General features: G+C 46.0%; 2 protein-coding genes across 2 annotated transcripts in view; one reads left to right on the top strand and one right to left on the bottom strand.

Moving 5' to 3' along the window:
* The first annotated feature begins 229 nt into the window (after positions 1–229).
* thbs1a (thrombospondin 1a) lies at positions 230–7,892 on the top strand. Its single transcript, XM_030117294.1, has 22 exons — positions 230–348; positions 438–524; positions 941–1,500; positions 1,592–1,670; positions 1,750–1,839; positions 1,929–2,038; positions 2,323–2,448; positions 2,618–2,714; positions 2,800–2,973; positions 3,060–3,236; positions 3,320–3,493; positions 3,577–3,857; positions 3,947–4,165; positions 4,257–4,364; positions 4,747–4,906; positions 5,000–5,118; positions 5,479–5,713; positions 5,826–6,053; positions 6,136–6,407; positions 6,502–6,599; positions 6,688–6,827; positions 6,924–7,892. The coding sequence occupies exons 2-22, from the start codon at positions 461–463 to the stop codon at positions 6,929–6,931; spliced, it is 3,519 nt and encodes a 1,172-aa protein (XP_029973154.1). The 5' UTR covers positions 230–348; positions 438–460; the 3' UTR covers positions 6,932–7,892.
* Positions 7,893–10,285: 2,393 nt separating this feature from the next.
* fsip1 (fibrous sheath interacting protein 1) overlaps positions 10,286–17,117 on the bottom strand; it is a 32,997-nt gene continuing 26,165 nt past the window's right edge. The window contains exon 10 of the mRNA XM_030117468.1: positions 10,286–10,378. Coding sequence (XP_029973328.1) covers positions 10,286–10,378 — 93 coding nt within the window. The remainder of the gene's footprint in view (positions 10,379–17,117) is intronic.

The following is a 17,117-nucleotide window of genomic DNA, read 5'->3' as shown; positions in this document are numbered from 1 at the left end:
TGCGTGTATGAAATATTTGTCCGGTGATGGAAATTCGGCTCAGGAATGCGCTTTTTCCCCCTGGTGTGTGTGCGTCTCGGATATTCCTCTGACTGGCTGTGAGGTAAGAAAACAAGTCCGTCCCTCTCTCCTCCCATTGGTCCGCTCCGGTCTCAGGAATGTCCCTGAACTGTTTAAATAGCGCTTATATCGACGGGATAAGGCAGTAGAATAACTTGAAGCATCGGAATTAAAAACAGCAAGCAGACTTCTGAAAGAAGAGAAAGAGGATACGTGATCACGCAAAGGACTTCTTTTCTATTTCCACAAGACTTTTTTTTTTATTATTTCTATTTCTTGATCTTCAAGGTTTGTAGACAGATTTTCTTTGCATTTCTCTGTTTCATGTCTGCTGGATGTGTTGAGTAACCCTTGTGTGTTGTTGTGTGTTGAAATAGGACTTCAGTTTGACATTTCAGCCATGATGCTGTGTGGCATCTTTTTGCTGCTGATGCTCTGGAGTTGTGAGGGCGCGCACTTGGCAGGTGAGGATGGACGGACACGTATGACTTTATCAGCTGTTCTTTTTCAAACAGATAACTGTCGGCTGTTTCTTTTAAAGGGAAAGTTGTTTTCTTTTCACTTCTGAAAAGTTTGTGTCACGTTTCAATGACAGAGGAGTGGATGAAGTTCCGTGCGCTCTAGACGCTCTTTGTCCGTTACTTCTTAAAAAAAAAAACTTTTTAAGCTATTTCTTTTTGCAAGAAAACAATCTTAGCTGTGTCTTTTCACTCCTGATAGTTTTAGAGAGCAGATCAATCAGTCTGAGTTCAGGTTTCAGTGACATTTCTCGGCGGAGCGGCTGAAGCTCCGTGCGCTCCAGCCGGCGCGTCTCTTTCTTTATTTCTCCCCCTGAGAGAAGCGTGAAAATGACCGGTGTGTTTCTCCTCTGTGGACGCAGAGAGCCGGGACGACAACAGCATGTTCGACCTGTTCCAGCTGGTCCGGGTCGGCAAGAGACACAGCGGAGTGAGCCTGGTGAAGGGCGCGGATCCAAACAGCAACGCGTACAAGATCCTGAAAGCCGACCTGATCCCCCGCGTCCCCGACAGCTCCTTCAGGGACCTGCTGGACTCCATCCAGGCCGAGCGGGGCTTCCTCCTCCTGGCCAACCTCAAGCAGTTCAAGAAGACCCGGGGAAGCATCCTGACCATCGAGAAGACCGACGGATCCGGACCCGTTTTCGAGATCATCTCCAACGGGAACGCCAACACGCTGGACCTGGTGTACTCCACCCACAGCCAGCAGCAGGTGGTCTCCATCGAGGACGCGGACCTGGCCACGGGCCACTGGAAGAACATCACCCTGTTCGTGCAGGATGACCGCGCGCAGCTCTTCGTGGGCTGTGATCAGATCAACGACGCGGAGCTGGAAGTGCCCATCCAGACGGTCCTGTCCAGGAATGTGGCAGACATGGCCAGGCTCAGGATCGGAAAGGGGGCTGTGAGGGACAAGTTCATGGTAAGATCTGGAGCGTGGAAGGCTAGAATTATGAAAAATACTCGAAAAAAAAATCTAATATAATTTTTTAACACTTTTTCTTTGTTTTTAGGGAGTTCTCCAGAATGTGCGCTTTGTCTTTGGCCCGACTCTGGATGCCATCCTGAGAAATAAAGGATGTCAAAGTGGAGGTAAATATCTTGACTGCCTGGAAACCTGATAACTGATTAAAAGGAACAGAAAATAATCTCCCTTCTTCTCCTCTCACAGCTATCTTGACTGATGTTCTGACTCTGGACAACCCAGTGAATGGCTCCCAGCCCGCCATCAGGACCGATTACACCGGACACAAAACCAAAGGTGAGACCTCTCCTCCCGTCACAGTCAACTTCACATCTCTGCTGTAAAAACCCGAAGAGTCCGGATCATTTATTGGTGGTTCTATTCAGACCTGCAGGCTGTCTGCGGCTACTCCTGCAGCGACATCGCCTTCATGTTTAAGGAGCTCAACGGACTGAACGTGGTCATCAAGCAGCTGTCAAATGAACTTCAGAAAGTGGTAAGCTCCGCGAAGGCCTGCTCCATGTCATTGTTCCCTCTCTGCCACTTGTCGCTGTAATGACAGCCTGGCAGGCCAAGTCCTTAATGAGACCCATGTGAATACACAAAATGTGTTTGGCTGACAGTTGCATTTGCACTGCTTCACTAGATTCAAGTAATGTCTTAATCACGGTGTCGGCTTTTCATTGGCTTGTTCTGGAACTTTGGCAAAGTGAAAGTTTTCCATCCTGCATCCTGACTAACCCCTTCTTTTTTTTTTCCTTCTTTCTTTTTCTCCCACAGACCAATGACAGCCATTACCTGAGAGAGCAAATCCGAAGCCGCAACGGCGTTTGCATCCACAACGGCATCGTGCACCAGGACAAAGACGAATGGACCGTGGACGGCTGCACCGAGTGCACCTGCCAGGTGAGTGTCGTCACACCTGCAGGAATGTAGCAAGCCGAGCGAATGGCTTCCTCCATCCCTGCTGCAGGAGGGTTTACTGCATGTTAGCACCTCCTGTCACAGTCATTCTGCCTCAGAGTATCATCGCTAATCCTGTGTTTTATGCTCATTATGTTGTTCTTCTCTCCAGAACTCTGCTACTGTGTGTCGTAAAATCTCCTGCCCTCTGATCCCATGCACTAACGCCACCGTGCCCGACGGCGAGTGCTGCCCTCGCTGTGGACCTCGTAAGTTACATTTCAATCCGATAAACCTATGATTTTCTGCCAACATTTTCCCCACAATTGATTTTATCTTTCTCCGTCCTCACAGCAAATGACTACGCTGAGGATGGCTGGTCCGAGTGGTCTTACTGGACTCATTGTTCAGTGACCTGTGGCCGTGGCATCCAGCAGCGCGGACGCTCCTGCGACCGCATCAACAGCAAGTGTGAGGGCACTTCCGTCCAGACCCGTGACTGCTACCCACAGGAATGTGACAAACGCTGTAAGTCATCAGGCGTTCTCATCGCAGCCGCTGTGATCTGACGTTTCCTCAGCGTGTCGGGTTAATTGTGTATGTGTTTCTCACAGTCAAACAGGATGGAGGCTGGAGCCACTGGTCGCCCTGGTCTTCGTGCTCCGTGACCTGTGGTGAGGGGGTCATCACCCAAATCCGCCTCTGCAACTCCCCCACGCCACAGATGGGAGGCAAAGACTGCCAGGGAGAGGGACGTCAAACCAAAGTCTGCAAGAAGTCGCCCTGTCCGAGTAAGTCAAGCATCAGCTGAGCGTAGCAGCGAGGAGTTCCTGTTCTCAGGACACGGTGATGACTGTGTTTATTAACATTTCAGTCAACGGAGGCTGGGGCCCTTGGTCACCCTGGGACACCTGCAGTGTTACATGTGGTGGAGGAACTCAGATGCGTAAACGTCTGTGCTCCGACCCCGCCCCCAAATATGGTGGAAAGGACTGCGTTGGCGACGCAAGTGTGACGCAGCTTTGCAACAAACAGGAGTGCCCCATCGGTAAGCATCCACAGACCACACACCCACGCCTCACACTCCACGACAGATCGTCTGTGTAACATCTTGATCCCTTCTCCCCTCAGACGGCTGTCTCTCCAACCCCTGCTTCCCCGGTGCGAAGTGCATCAGCTTCCCCGACGGCTCTTTCAAGTGTGGCAGGTGTCCTCTCGGCTACACCGGCAATGGCGTCAACTGCAGAGACATCGACGAATGCAAAGAGGTCCCCGATGCCTGCCATACCCATAATGGAATCCACCGCTGTGAGAACACCCAGCCGGGATACAACTGTCTACCGTGTCCTGCGCGATTCTCCGGTCCTCAGCCCTATGGAAGAGGAGTGGAGGAGGCCACGGCGAAAAAACAGGTTGGAGCAATCACCTCCTCACTGTCTTGTGGAGCTGTGTCCTTTTGCAGCTTTTTATTCATATTCACACTTGGGCAATTTTCTTTCAGGTGTGCCAACCCCGTAACCCTTGCCAAGACGGTAGCCACAACTGCCACAAACACGCCAACTGCATCTACCTGGGCGTCTTCTCCGAGTCCATGTTCCGCTGCGAGTGTAGGCCAGGGTACGCAGGCAACGGTCGTATCTGTGGCGAGGACACTGACCTGGATGGATGGCCAAACACCGACCTGGTGTGTGTGGCGAACGCCACCTACCACTGCAAGAAGGTTAGCCACACACAAAAGGCCATTTTTACCCAACCGCACACACGGTTATTGTGATAATTGCTCCCTTAACCACACTTTTCTTTCTCTGTAGGACAACTGCCCCAACCTTCCCAACTCTGGTCAGGAAGATCACGACAAAGACGGCCTGGGTGATGAGTGCGACAACGATGACGACAACGACGGGATCCCCGATGATAGGGTGAGCAGCCACGGCAGTCTCTTAGCCCTGAAACCCTCTCCAGAAGCCAGACATGGCAGCCATCCTTCCTCTGGGTGGGAGGAATGTAAAGTCTGTGTTTGTGTGCTGAATGTGGAAAACTAGGAGCACAGGAGTGGTGTGTTATAATTTCTCCTTGAAGTCAAAATTGAGGGCAGGCTTCTTGCCCACAATTCTCTGTGTGGAATTGGAAACTTGGGAAAGAAAAATGCGGCGGTGAAAGTCTCTGACGGAAGATCACATTCCAGCTAAAAAGGAATAATAACAATAACACTGGAAAAGCACATCTCTGTTCCTATATATATGATTTCCTTGAGTCATGACCCATTTTACTAACCAAACTGATGTGTCTCTCTGAATACAGGACAACTGCCAAAGAGTGTACAACCCCGCCCAGTACGACGCTGACAGGGATGAAGTTGGTGACAGTTGTGACAACTGCATATTTGAAGCCAACACCGACCAAACCGACACTGACAACAATGGCGAGGGCGATGCCTGTGCTGTTGACATCGATGGGGATGGTGAGCGACTTCATTCAGTTCGATCAAACTCATATGTTCCTCTCATTTGCAAAATTAAAATACGCTAATGTATTTCTTTTTTCACCTCAACAGGCATTCTGAATGAGAACGACAACTGCCCGTACGTCTACAACGTGGACCAGAGGGACACCGACAGGGACGGGGTGGGAGACCACTGCGATAACTGCCCACTGGAGCACAACCCCGATCAGGTAATGTCAGGCGTCACCTTTCACCTCCGTATTAGGACTGCCATGAGTGACAAAGTGCAATCTGACATGCAACTACAGAGAACTTCATACATGAAGCGATGTTTTAATAAGAGAGGAATGTGAAGTTTTTTTTGGAAAAAGCAGTCTCTTCACTTCTGTTCTTTCAAAGACACTGGACGATTGTCCTGCCAGACATTGCTTGCATACCTGAATACAAGAGACTGCATTTAAATCACACCTCTCATATCCAAGCCAGTGAATAGCAGCAGAATGATTTATCTGGAGTTGGGACAAACGTCTCACAGTGTGCGTGCTCGGCTCCGAGAAACCTCACCCTAATGGAATTCTGTTCTTTCACAGATTGACTCTGATTCAGACAACGTAGGAGACAAGTGCGACAACAACCAGGACATTGATGAAGACGGCCACCAGAACAACTTGGACAACTGCCCTTACATCCCCAACGCCAACCAGGCCGACCACGACAAGGACGGCAAGGGTGACGCTTGTGACCACGACGATGACAATGACGGCATTCCTGATGACAAAGACAACTGTAGACTGGTCTTCAACCCCGATCAAGTGGACTCTGATGGTGAGACTTTCCCACACAGATAACCCAAATACCACTGCTGCCACAGGCACTTTATCGAGCCTCCCAGTAAAACCCACATTTCTAATTTAATGTACGTGCGTTTTCCTTCCAGGTGATGGCCGAGGCGATGCGTGCAAAGACGATTTTGACGCCGACAAAGTTTTGGACATCTACGACGTTTGCCCAGAGAACTTCGACATCAGTGAAACAGACTTCCGCCGATTCCAGATGGTTCCTCTGGACCCCAAGGGCACGTCTCAGATTGACCCGAACTGGGTGGTCCGGCATCAGGGCAAGGAGCTGGTGCAAACTGTCAACTGCGACCCTGGCATTGCTGTTGGTATGTAGCATACTAATGAGCACGCGTAGACGTGAAGCGCAGACGGCGAACAGATTCTAAAGCGTCTCTCCTTCGTGTTCAGGTTACGACGAGTTCAACGCGGTGGATTTCAGCGGAACGTTCTTCATCAACACCGACAGAGACGACGACTACGCCGGCTTCGTGTTCGGCTACCAGTCCAGCTCCCGCTTCTACACTGTGATGTGGAAACAGATCACGCAGACGTACTGGTCTTCCACGCCCACGAAAGCTCAAGGCTACTCCGGCTTGTCGATCAAGGTGGTCAACTCCACCACAGGGCCCGGCGAGCACCTGAGGAACGCCCTGTGGCACACCGGAGACACGGCAGGACAGGTGAGGCTGCACTAACTGAAGGTTTATGAGAGTTTTTGAAATAGTTTTCACACTTTTCATGTATTAACGTTTTATTTTCTTTGGACATTTTCAGGTCCGCACTCTGTGGCACGACCCCAAGAACATCGGCTGGAAAGACTTCACCGCCTACAGATGGCACCTGACCCACAGACCCAAGACTGGACTCATCAGGTGAGTTTCAATCAGTCCCTTCGATGCAGATTGGAAAAAGTGATATTCAAATCACAAGAAGCTCACGGAATCACGTTTCCCTTGGCAGAGTGGTCATGTACGAAGGCAAGAGAATCATGGCTGATTCTGGAAACATCTATGACAAGACGTACGCTGGTGGGCGACTAGGCTTGTACGTCTTCTCTCAGGAGATGGTTTACTTCTCAGATCTCAAATATGAATGTAGAGGTAAGCACACAAATGATCATAGCACATTTGAAAACCAACTTATTACCTCTAAGGACTCGATTTCTAATGTGTTTTCTGTCCATCATCTCTTTTCAGATACATAATCAAACCAGCGTGAAGCAGTGATGCAAGACCTGGACTGATTTCTGTTAAACTTTTGCAAAATGCACATGGGAGGTATGACGAGCAAGTGAGCTGACGTGAGGTAAAGCGACCTCTGGAGCTAAAGCCAAATGAAAGTTCAATGATAATTCTGCACCACTGCACCAAACTCAAATTGCGAGCATGTCTCTGCTCAGAAGAAATTGGCTCTCTCACTCTTTTTGCTCTGATCTGCATTGAAAGAGGGCCACATTTTATCGCTTTGCACACCTGAACTGTTGGTGGTGTTCCTCTGTGGATGAGGAACCAAAGGGACGAGTGTTTTTTTTTTTTTTTTTTTTTTTTTTTTGTTTGTTTTTGTTTTTTTACATTTTTTTAACAAAGAAAAATATTTTTGAGCATTATCATACATCTGCTGTGGACTCAAAGATACTTCTTTAAGTATGAAGAAAGCGGTAGGAGATATTATTTTTTAGGCTGGGGTTAAAAAAAAAAAGACCCTTTGAAGGAACTGTTGAGGGACCATGGACAGTATGGACTGATTGTTTTTATCAGAGAGTGAATGTTGTTTGTGTGTTTGTGCATGTGTTCCACAAATGGGAAAACAAAAAGCGTAGTTAACAAAGACAACAATTGAAATCGTTGTGATGATGCCCTTCAATACAGACGTGTACAGATGTATTTGAGCACAGTGTAGGGCTGGCCCAGAACATTAGTCTTCTCAGGAAAGAGCACAAGGAGAAACAAGGAGGGCATGAAATTCAGGACAGCACAGGGCTCCACAGCAGGCACATTACACACTGCTTGGAAATAGTAAATACTAGCAAATATTGTGTTGATATCTCTCACTTAATGGACGTGTCAAGGGACAAAAACAGCAAGGGCCAGTCTAGAAGATCATCCGCTGTTTGTATTTAGGCTTAATTCTTCATTTCTGCACCTTATAATTATTTCATATCATCATAACGTCGAGATCCCCTGAACATGTACAATGATTCTTTTTTTTAAATTTTTGACCAAATCAGTCAGATTGAGACTGGCAGTGACTTTAAAACGTACTGCTTCTACACAGTGTGCATGACTGGAGTGCCTGAGCTTGTGTGTACATTTCCGACAAGAGGGGGAAAAGGAAACCCCTGATGTACAAATATTACCTCATTAATTCTTTTTGTATTGAGGCCAGCAATACACAAGAATCACTTAACAACAGAGTATAAATTGGTTGGCTTCTTCTTCTTTTTTTTTTTTCCAAGCAAGACTTTTTAGTACCATTTTTTATGCTGTATATAAGATATTTTTGATGCAACAAAAGAAGCCCCAAAAGGAACATTACGAATTACAGAGATGTTGTCTTGACTATGTTTTTGCAATATGTATTTCCTGTGCAGTTTTGATAAATTATTGTTTGTTTTATGTCGAGGTTATTTCATTTGTGTAGATATATATATAAATATGCTATTTAAATAATTTATCTCTAAGCGTGGCCTCATATGGAAGCGTTTCTGTCTGTATAAAACGTATTTGCACACTGACATAAGGATGTCTTTGTTATTTTTGGTCTTTTTGTATGTCTTTATTTTTTTTTTTTTAATAGTGAAGCTTTTCTATAAACATTTGTACCATAGTTTCTACCCAAAGTGCTGTTTATACTCCAATCTGTTATTTTGTATTGTCAAATGAACAATAAACTCTTCAAGAGGAAAAAAAAAAAAAAAAGAGTTTGATGGTGTGTTTTTGAGATGATTTCTTTGCAGTTTTTAAACTTTCTCTCTCGAGTCGAGTGGCGCTGCTGTGTCAAGCGACTGGAATCCATTAGTTTTGTCTGGAGAAGCCTCGGAGGGAGGATCTGTGGGAGTTAACCGGAGGGACATTTGCCATGAAGTATAAAACCCACTTAAGCGGCACACCCACGCAGATCCGATCACACGTTACAGAGGCATCTGCAGGACGTATTCGGATTCAGAGGCGAGGACACCTGAGGAATTCTTCCGTCTGGAGCCATAAATCCACTGTCTGCGGGGAAGTGAAGCGGAGTTGCGGCTGTGGCAGGAATGTGCACTGAAATTCCATAGCTATATAATAAAAAAAAACAAAAAAAAAACTAAGCAAAGCTATTCAAAGCCAGGCTCCAGCGCCCACTGATTGGCACGCCGTGTCCGCATATCGTCTGCGAACACAGGTTTTAACTCTTCCACGGGGTCTGAATGAGCTGTAATCAAAGGCACCAGCCGGTTAAAAAAGCCAGACGGGCTCAGTTTGCTGCAGGTCTCTTTACATTGGAGCTGACCTCATTCTTACCATAATGAGCTCACTGTGTTTCCATTACCCCCGGAATGAGCAGCAACTCCTGAAATACACCACCGTGTCGGTTACATGCATGAGATCTGTGAAGCAGACAACTGAAGTACTTTATAAACATTAGCAATGGCAAGACCCAAAATTTTGGGGGTCTTGCCATTGCTAGTGTTCAGAGAGTATTGTTCTAGTGTGTGGTTTTTAGTTTCTTCTACTCGAGGCCCACTGGGAGCACGACCCTCGTCGGGGTTCGACCTCCGAGGCTCACCTGGCCGACAGAGCTTTTAATCCGGAGGAATGCGAGGTGAATTCCTACCGGGAGAGCGCGGGTGAGGTGGAGACCGACGTCAGGTGTCCGGTGCCAGGAGAGGCAGGGCCTCTGGGCTCAGGTCAGCCAGGTGTGCGCTTGCAGCTCGAGCCGTGCGAGCAGGAGTGGACAGAAAACCCGTCAATGCAATAATAAAACCGGCAATTATGGAAGTGGCACATTTATTGGTGAAATCCACTGAAAATTAAAAAAAGAAACTGTAATCTGAAGGAGATCACCTGGAAAAGCAGGAATGACAGCAATGTGAGAAGCAGAACAGCTGACTGTCACTCACATGAAGCACAAATCATCTTTAACAGTCATGTAGGACATCCACACACACATCATATTGCTTCAATACTCAGCTGGTGTTCAGATTTCATCCCACGGATTTTCTACCGGCGAACGTTCGTGTGCGCTGCTGAGCATTCAGCGTGCGCCGCGCCCGGTTATTATGGATAATGAAAGCAATTTTCCATCACATCTATGATTCCCCGCCACTCTGTTTCCACCAATACAATCATAAACGCAGATGAAAAACAAGCTGTTTGCGTTTAGAAAATAAAATAGAAAGAAATAATGGCCGGTAATAAAGTTTCAAGAATACAGTTTTTCCCACATTGTCACATTCTGAAAGTATTCATCAGGTTATGTTGATTCATGTCGTAAATCCAGGAAGTTCCCAGCGTCTTAAACCCTCTGTTAGAGAATAAAAAGATGTGTTTCTATTGTTTTATGGTCTCATGGTGCCGTATCAGTCATCTCCGGGTCCCGGCTCCCGCTCTGTCAGCTCACATCCATCCAGCAGGGTAAGTAGCTGCTCCTCACTGAGCTCTGCACACTCCTCCTGCAGGAAAAACATAAACATGGCAGCTTCTGAGAATGTGTTTGCACTTACACATCATTACGTGTGTGTATATGTTCAGACGCTGCCTCCAGAACAGAGTATTAGAGTCACATGTGCGCAGCATTACAAAAGCAGTGATAGAATAGTTTTCCTCTGATATCTTCCCGACCCCCTCCCTGAATTTACTCCCAGAAAATCCACCGAGCTTGGAAAATCGGTTCCCGACAAATCCAGACAATGCTGTGTTGCATTAAATCATGACCTCACACAACAGTGGCACTTTACACTGAGCTGCTGCTGCCGCGTCCCTCCGGGCCGAGCTGGAAGCCGCCTCTAAAGGAGTACTTCCAGTTGGATCTGAGCGTTGTTTTTCCACAGATAAGCCAGACTATTCACAGGCAGCCTGGGACTGCATGTGAGGTTACAATGACAGCCATCCAGGTTCGGGAGGAAAGGTCTTTCAAAGTCCAACATTTCATATTTGTGTTCGACATAAATCAATGTAAGTCAGAATAATCAGCCACGTGAGAAAAACCCAGTCCTGGTGTCCTCTCAAAGACAACTCTGTGATGTGATGCTGAAAACATCGTAATCAGACCTGATTCCCCTGAAACTGAGACCTTACGCCTACATTCGGTCCACCTTGGGCCAATTCAAACAATACCTACAGCCTTGGTAATCTTTCCTTTAAAGTCAGGTCAGTGAGGCTGAGCACAACTGAGGCTTTTGCAAAGGATCAAATTATTTCTTAATTTTGCTGATTCAGAAAATGTTGTTCCTGGGTTTGTATCTTCCAGAGTAAATACAGTATTTCTTTTCACTCTGGTCATCGGTTCATCCAAAACATCACATTTTTTTTAATGCATGCTGAAAGAAGTGGGGACCTCACACCAGTCCGAGCTGCACTCCACCGGCTCCCTGTCAGGCTTGGAATCGATTTTCAAATGTGGCTATTTGTTCAAAAATACTTAAATTATTAGTGTCCTTATAATCTCCTTACGATCATGTTTTGCTATCTGAGATCCCGACATTTACTGAATCATTAACCCCATTTAATATGAGTTTTTAAATTCTTTTTAAAACCATTTTACATTTTAACCATAGTTAGGCCAGGTTTACACAACGGTCGAAGTGAAAAATTTACTTAAAGGTGCTGTAGGCAGGATTCGGCATCTCTGCCATCTTGCTTAGGGTTACCTAAGAAAGATGGCGATTTGACCTATCTAAGATGGCGATTTGAAACCCAGCACAGCCAATCCTGTCCTGTTTTCTCTGACATCACGCCCTTACGCAAGTTAAGCCCCTCCCACAAGAACGTGCGACGAACGCCCCTCGACCAATCACGGTTAGAGCCTCAGGGGCTCTTCTGATTGGTCAAAGATACCTGGAGCTGTCGAGATGCCTTTTCAGCTCAGAACAGAGACAGATGGAAACGCTGCGCCCTCGCGGTAGTGCGATTATGCTACACTCCTAAAGGATTAACAATGGATACTCTGACATTTAATCCAAAGAAAACACAGAAAAATTAGCATTGACTAGCAAAATCCTGCCTACAGCACCTTTAATTTTTTTTGCATGTTTGTTTCAGAAAAGTTTACACTGTTTACACAGCAATATTTTGAAAGCACAGAGAAAGATGTAGTTTTTATTTTAGTCCAAAAGAGGGTGCTGTTTGTGCTGTTGCTTTTGTAATTACTGTCGCACACATACCGTCAGAGAACTCTGGATTATAAACATTCTTATCCTTCAGATAGAAGGCGGTGTGAAGGAATTAATCAATGAATGCATTCATTCTTTTCGAATATAAAAAAATGAAATAAAATTTATAAACAAAGAGCAGGATACAAGCGAACAGAGGGACAGTGTCTGAAAAGGAGCAGGAAGAATTGAAACCTATATGACCCTATATGACCCTTATCTAATAATAAATGAAACAGTTTCTTAAACCATTTCCACCGACCAAAATGTGACGGCGCAGTAAAAGCTGTTGCTTCAGTGACTCAACACTGCCACCTAGTGTCAAACAGTACCATGTCTTATACGTCCCATGGTGGCCCTTTAAAGTTCACGGAGGTGATGTGCCATCTGGAATCGGTAAATGCCAAGTTCTAATAAAGAGACAAAGTAAACTTGTAATTCTTGTGTTGTGACTCTGAGGTGAGACGCGTCTGATTCGCCTCGACACCACAGTTCTCAGACAGTTGCCGTCGCTCGGCGAGAGAAGGCTGCGCTTTGTTTAGACAGCTGCGACTTTACAGCCCATTTGTTCCAATGATATCAACGCACTACCTTTCATGACTGGAGGAATATGCCAAAAACGTGTCCTGAAGCGACAAACACCAGTGGCGTCGAATAGTGATGGCTGTCATCATCCGCTCGGCATATGCTCTCGTGTTTCTGGGCATCATCACACAGCGGATAAAAGCTCCCTGCTTCAGAGGAGGAATGTCCTCGGACTGAAACGCCCTCTCGAGTTTAGTTTAGAATCAGCAGGGAAAGGACAAAATATCACTATATTAGGTCAAACAGTGTTACCAAATAGTTATAGCAGAGGAAAAGACAGTCGAGGCCACGATGTGACCCATCGCCAGGCGCTCCTCTCCTGCAAAAACAATGTCTGTGAAGCCATTTCCACCTCTTCCCCATATCCCGCTGAGTCACTCAGACAGAATCGCATTCCTGCCGCCGCTCAGAGCTCAGCGTCGCTCATCCAGACCACCCTCCGAAGACCTCCGACCCCTCAGCAGAGCCCGGCTGCTGACATACGAGGAATATTCATCAAAATTCCTGTCCGTATTCACGGCCCTCCTAATTGTGGGTGATGGCACGTTGGGTTGTGTTACTTATTTATGACCTCTGCGATGACCCCCGCAATTACCCACACATATCACCCGCTGCCACGGGCCAAGACACCACAGGCCCCTCCGAGGCATCCCAGCCAGTGACACAAGGCAGAAAAATGAACCATATCCATAGCACTGCATGCAGTGGACCATCCGAAACAGCACTCTGGATATACTATTCCCTTCCATGAGTATTCTCATATATACGTTTAGCAGACGCTCATGCAGGAAAAAAAAAATCAGTTTTGCTTGAATGACAACAGTAAGAATTTCTCACAAAGCTATATGTCAGCCATTAGTGCAACTTGAGACATTAGGCAGAGAAGAACTTGGTCAATTACAGGCGCGTCTGCATTTTTAGTCTGCATAAATGGGGCAGTAAAGTGTGCTCCTGCATGGGCCGGGGTATTAACGGTCAGAAATGCCTTTAACTAATGCCAGCCGCCGTGGAGATGGGAGCTAGAAGTTGGACTTTCCATCAGAGAGCAGGAACAGGAGGGTTTTTCTTTTTTTTTTTTTTTTTTTTTATACCGCTGTGACAGATTGTTACGCTTCTTTAAAAGTGTTTGACCCAAGGTACCCTCAGGGCCGGGCAGGCCGGGGGTATCTGAGTGCAGCCTCTCTGTTCTCTGTCTGCTAAGATCACTGTGTATTCTCTGATGGTAAATTAGATCACTGAAAATGCTCGGTCAAAGGAAAACTGTCAGAGAAAAAATAACATCGAGCTTTTCTTTGAAGGGACCTCACGGTCCTGGAAGGACACATGTTTTAATTTCCATCCATCAGGAAACCGCACAGTCACATTCACAAGCACGGGCGATATTAGGGACACCTATTGACGTCAAACACGTGATTTTGGCATGTGGGAGGAAGCTGGAAGCAAAAGGATGGACAAGAATAATGAGAGATGACTCCTAGTCTATATTATTTGGGATTTTGTAGCTTGATTCTTCAAAGTGCCATCAAGAAGCTCTGTACGAGGATTCCTGAGAGTTCCTTCAATGCCGTGAGGAGCCACCTCCACCCTTCGGTGGTCCACTCAGATGATCCGTTACACACAAACCACAGCTCATCAGCAAGAGCCTCCAGTTTCTAAAGGTAAAAGGCGGCGCCTCCCCTTTAGTTAGGCCGTGAATTTTGCACTTGTGTGCTTGTCTGATCGACGGGACTGGTTCTTATTAGTTTAAATCTCCAGTGTCAAACTCATTTTAGTTCAAAAGCCACATAAAGTCCAATTTCATCTCGAGAGGAGCAAAATAATGGACTCCAAATTCCAAAGTTCTCACTCAGATGACGTGCAAGAAATCAACATTCAAGGTTCAAAATGTTAATTTCCGAAAAATGTTTAGACAAACTTCAAATTTCATGAGGAAAAGAAAAAATAATCAAAAATCCAAGGTGTTATTGCTTTGGTTTCTTCAAACAGTCCAAAGACATAGTGCGGCTGCACGCAGGGACTTGGTGTTTTCACTTCAATTAGCTGTAAAAGGTCAATTAACAGTGTGTTTTTGCAATGAAGTCCACTAGTGTTGCCTCTAATTCACTTTAAAAAGAAAAAGAAATCCTGAGCAGATCTTTATTATGAGGGTAAAAGCGTTAAAATGTGGATGTGGCCTTCAGAGAAACAGACGATGAGTCAAGACAAGACCAAAACAACGGTTGTAAAGTTGATGTTATGAAAGGACGTGGAAATGATGCTCTTCATTTGTGTTGAACATCAGTCTCGACTTGCTTTACATAATCAGTCACATTCACGTCATCAATAACAGTCTGACAAAAAGCTGCTTTGTGTTCGGCGTGTTGCTCATAGGCGGAGTGAGACGGGGTATCAAACCACCAACAATGCTGATTTCCATTCACACAATCATTTCTGTGTTTTTGTTTCAGAATAGTTTTGTGTTTCATCGATAATATAGACGCTGTCTGTTTACACAGAAGCAGCAGTGTGCACGTAGCAGCTGGACGAGGAGCATCGTTTTGCACCGTTTTGCAGAAAGTGTCGGACCCCATGTCGTCTCTCTCGTGCGTTTTTTCCCCCTCTTTTTGCACATTTTGCAGGTATTTTCTGCAAGTTCCTGAAGTGTGGTTCCTACCCCCCCCCCAGCCTGCCCAGTGTTTACTGTTTGATGTTTTTTCCTTCTCACCACTTTCCTCTCACCCCAGCCGGCCTGACTCACTCTCTGTCTGAGGTTTCTCCTTGTTAAAAGGAAGTTTTTTTCCTGTCCGCTCTTACTCATGTGGTAATTGTTGGGTTTTTCTCCGTTTAATTGCAAGGTCTTAACCTTTCTGTGCAAACCTGACCCAAGACGTGGTGATTTGGCACTATATAAATAAAACCATAAAGAAAGCTGCATTGAACTGCAGGAATATATGTAAATATACACGATGATTTCCACTGGTTTTTGTTGTTTTTTTGGGGGGTTTTTTTCTTCCACTTCGATGAACCAGTCTGGAATCAAAGTAAAAACAGCTGTGTGAGCTCCTCGGCTTGAGGCTAGCGTTGGAGGTTTTCCCAGCCAGGCGTCTCCCGCCATCAACAGGCTGGAGACGGAGGATCTATAGACCGTCTTCACGCTGACAGTCCCTGACGGTGAAAGTTACGGGACTCTGACAGCTTTATGAAAACACGGCGCGCACGCGCTCGCTTGTGTTTTACCGACATCATCGAGCGCTGGGGGAGTGACGCCGGCGCTCATGGGGTTTGTTTGCGTCTTGAGCGGCGAGCTCTGTTCTGTCGTGTTCGTCTTCGCTGCACTTCAAACTTCATTCATCGCTCCGCTTCACTTATTGGCAGGTTCCCGCGCCGCTCGGGCCAAAACGTGCCAGCGAGTGAAGTGCTTTGACGTGGCACCGAACATTTTTAAATAATTAGAAAGTATCCTCGAAAAAGAGCAGGCTTTGACCCGGACATGGCGCTTTTTTCATCCCCATCAACACTGAACTCACTGTTCATCGGCAGCGTTACACTTGATTACAGCTGCCACTTTACTGAGTTGGAGAAGTAACCTCTGCATGACTTTTCGCTGTCTTTCTCAATCAGAAAATCCAAGTAATGAGCACATTGGTGCATTACTGTAATTTAGCCGTGACATTAACTAAGCTGTCAGCACTGATTCGCTCACTCAGTTCAGCTGAAGTTAGCAGAAAGGCGAATGGTGTTTCAAACATATTATAACATTAACAGTTCTGAATTTTCTAGGAATATAAATCACAGTTTTTTAAGCTAGTCCAGCTGGTCGTGGCACTTTAATATAGTTTAATATCAAGAAGTGACTTATATGTCAAAATATATTGGTTCAATACCATCTGGAACCACTAGATGTCACTATATGGCAGCAGAATGCTGCTACAGGATCAAAACCTTTATTAGTATCGCAACTGGCTGACGGCACAAGCAAAATATCTGTGAAAAGAAAAAGTAACGCAGCAGAATTTAAAGTAAAAACTGATCAAATGTGCAACAGAAATCAGAAAGAGATCGCTCCGAGTGTGAGAAACGCAGGAGGGACTGGAGGGAAGCGGAGAAACAGTTTCTGTGATGAAGAAAAGGCAGAATGCTAAAAGCATGACATCCAGAGTGGAGGAACTAATTCAGACGGTCCTGGAAGAGCAGCTGCTGGAAGAGAAAAATAAATGCAACTTATACATGTTTTTTTTCCCCCTCTTCATTCCACATTTATTTGACAGGTGCGACTTACAGTCTGGAAAATATATTAGTTTTAACTGCACGTGTTCCGAAGAGTGATACAGTGTTTGGCAGTCGTGCAGAGCTCAGCGCAGCACCGCTTTTCTGTTAATTAAAAAATAGTTACTGGAGGTGGAACTTTTTGGAAAAGCTCTTTATTGGGTTAAAATGGGTTAAAATGCTGCCACTGTGCAACACGACGTCGTGAGCG

Source organism: Salarias fasciatus, chromosome 19 (genome assembly GCF_902148845.1).
Source record: "Salarias fasciatus chromosome 19, fSalaFa1.1, whole genome shotgun sequence".
Classification (NCBI taxonomy): domain Eukaryota; kingdom Metazoa; phylum Chordata; class Actinopteri; order Blenniiformes; family Blenniidae; genus Salarias; species Salarias fasciatus.
Note: the sequence above shows the minus strand (reverse complement) of the source record. Positions and strands in the feature narration are given on the sequence as shown.

Coding starts and splice junctions, on each gene's coding strand:
- thbs1a (XM_030117294.1), top strand. CDS start 461: ATGATGCTGTGTGGCATCTTTTTGCTGCTGATGCTCTGGAGTTGTGAG. Junction 4,907..4,999: donor TGTTGACATCGATGGGGATG/GTGAGCGACTTC, acceptor TCACCTCAACAG/GCATTCTGAATGAGAACGAC. Junction 5,714..5,825: donor CGATCAAGTGGACTCTGATG/GTGAGACTTTCC, acceptor TTTTCCTTCCAG/GTGATGGCCGAGGCGATGCG.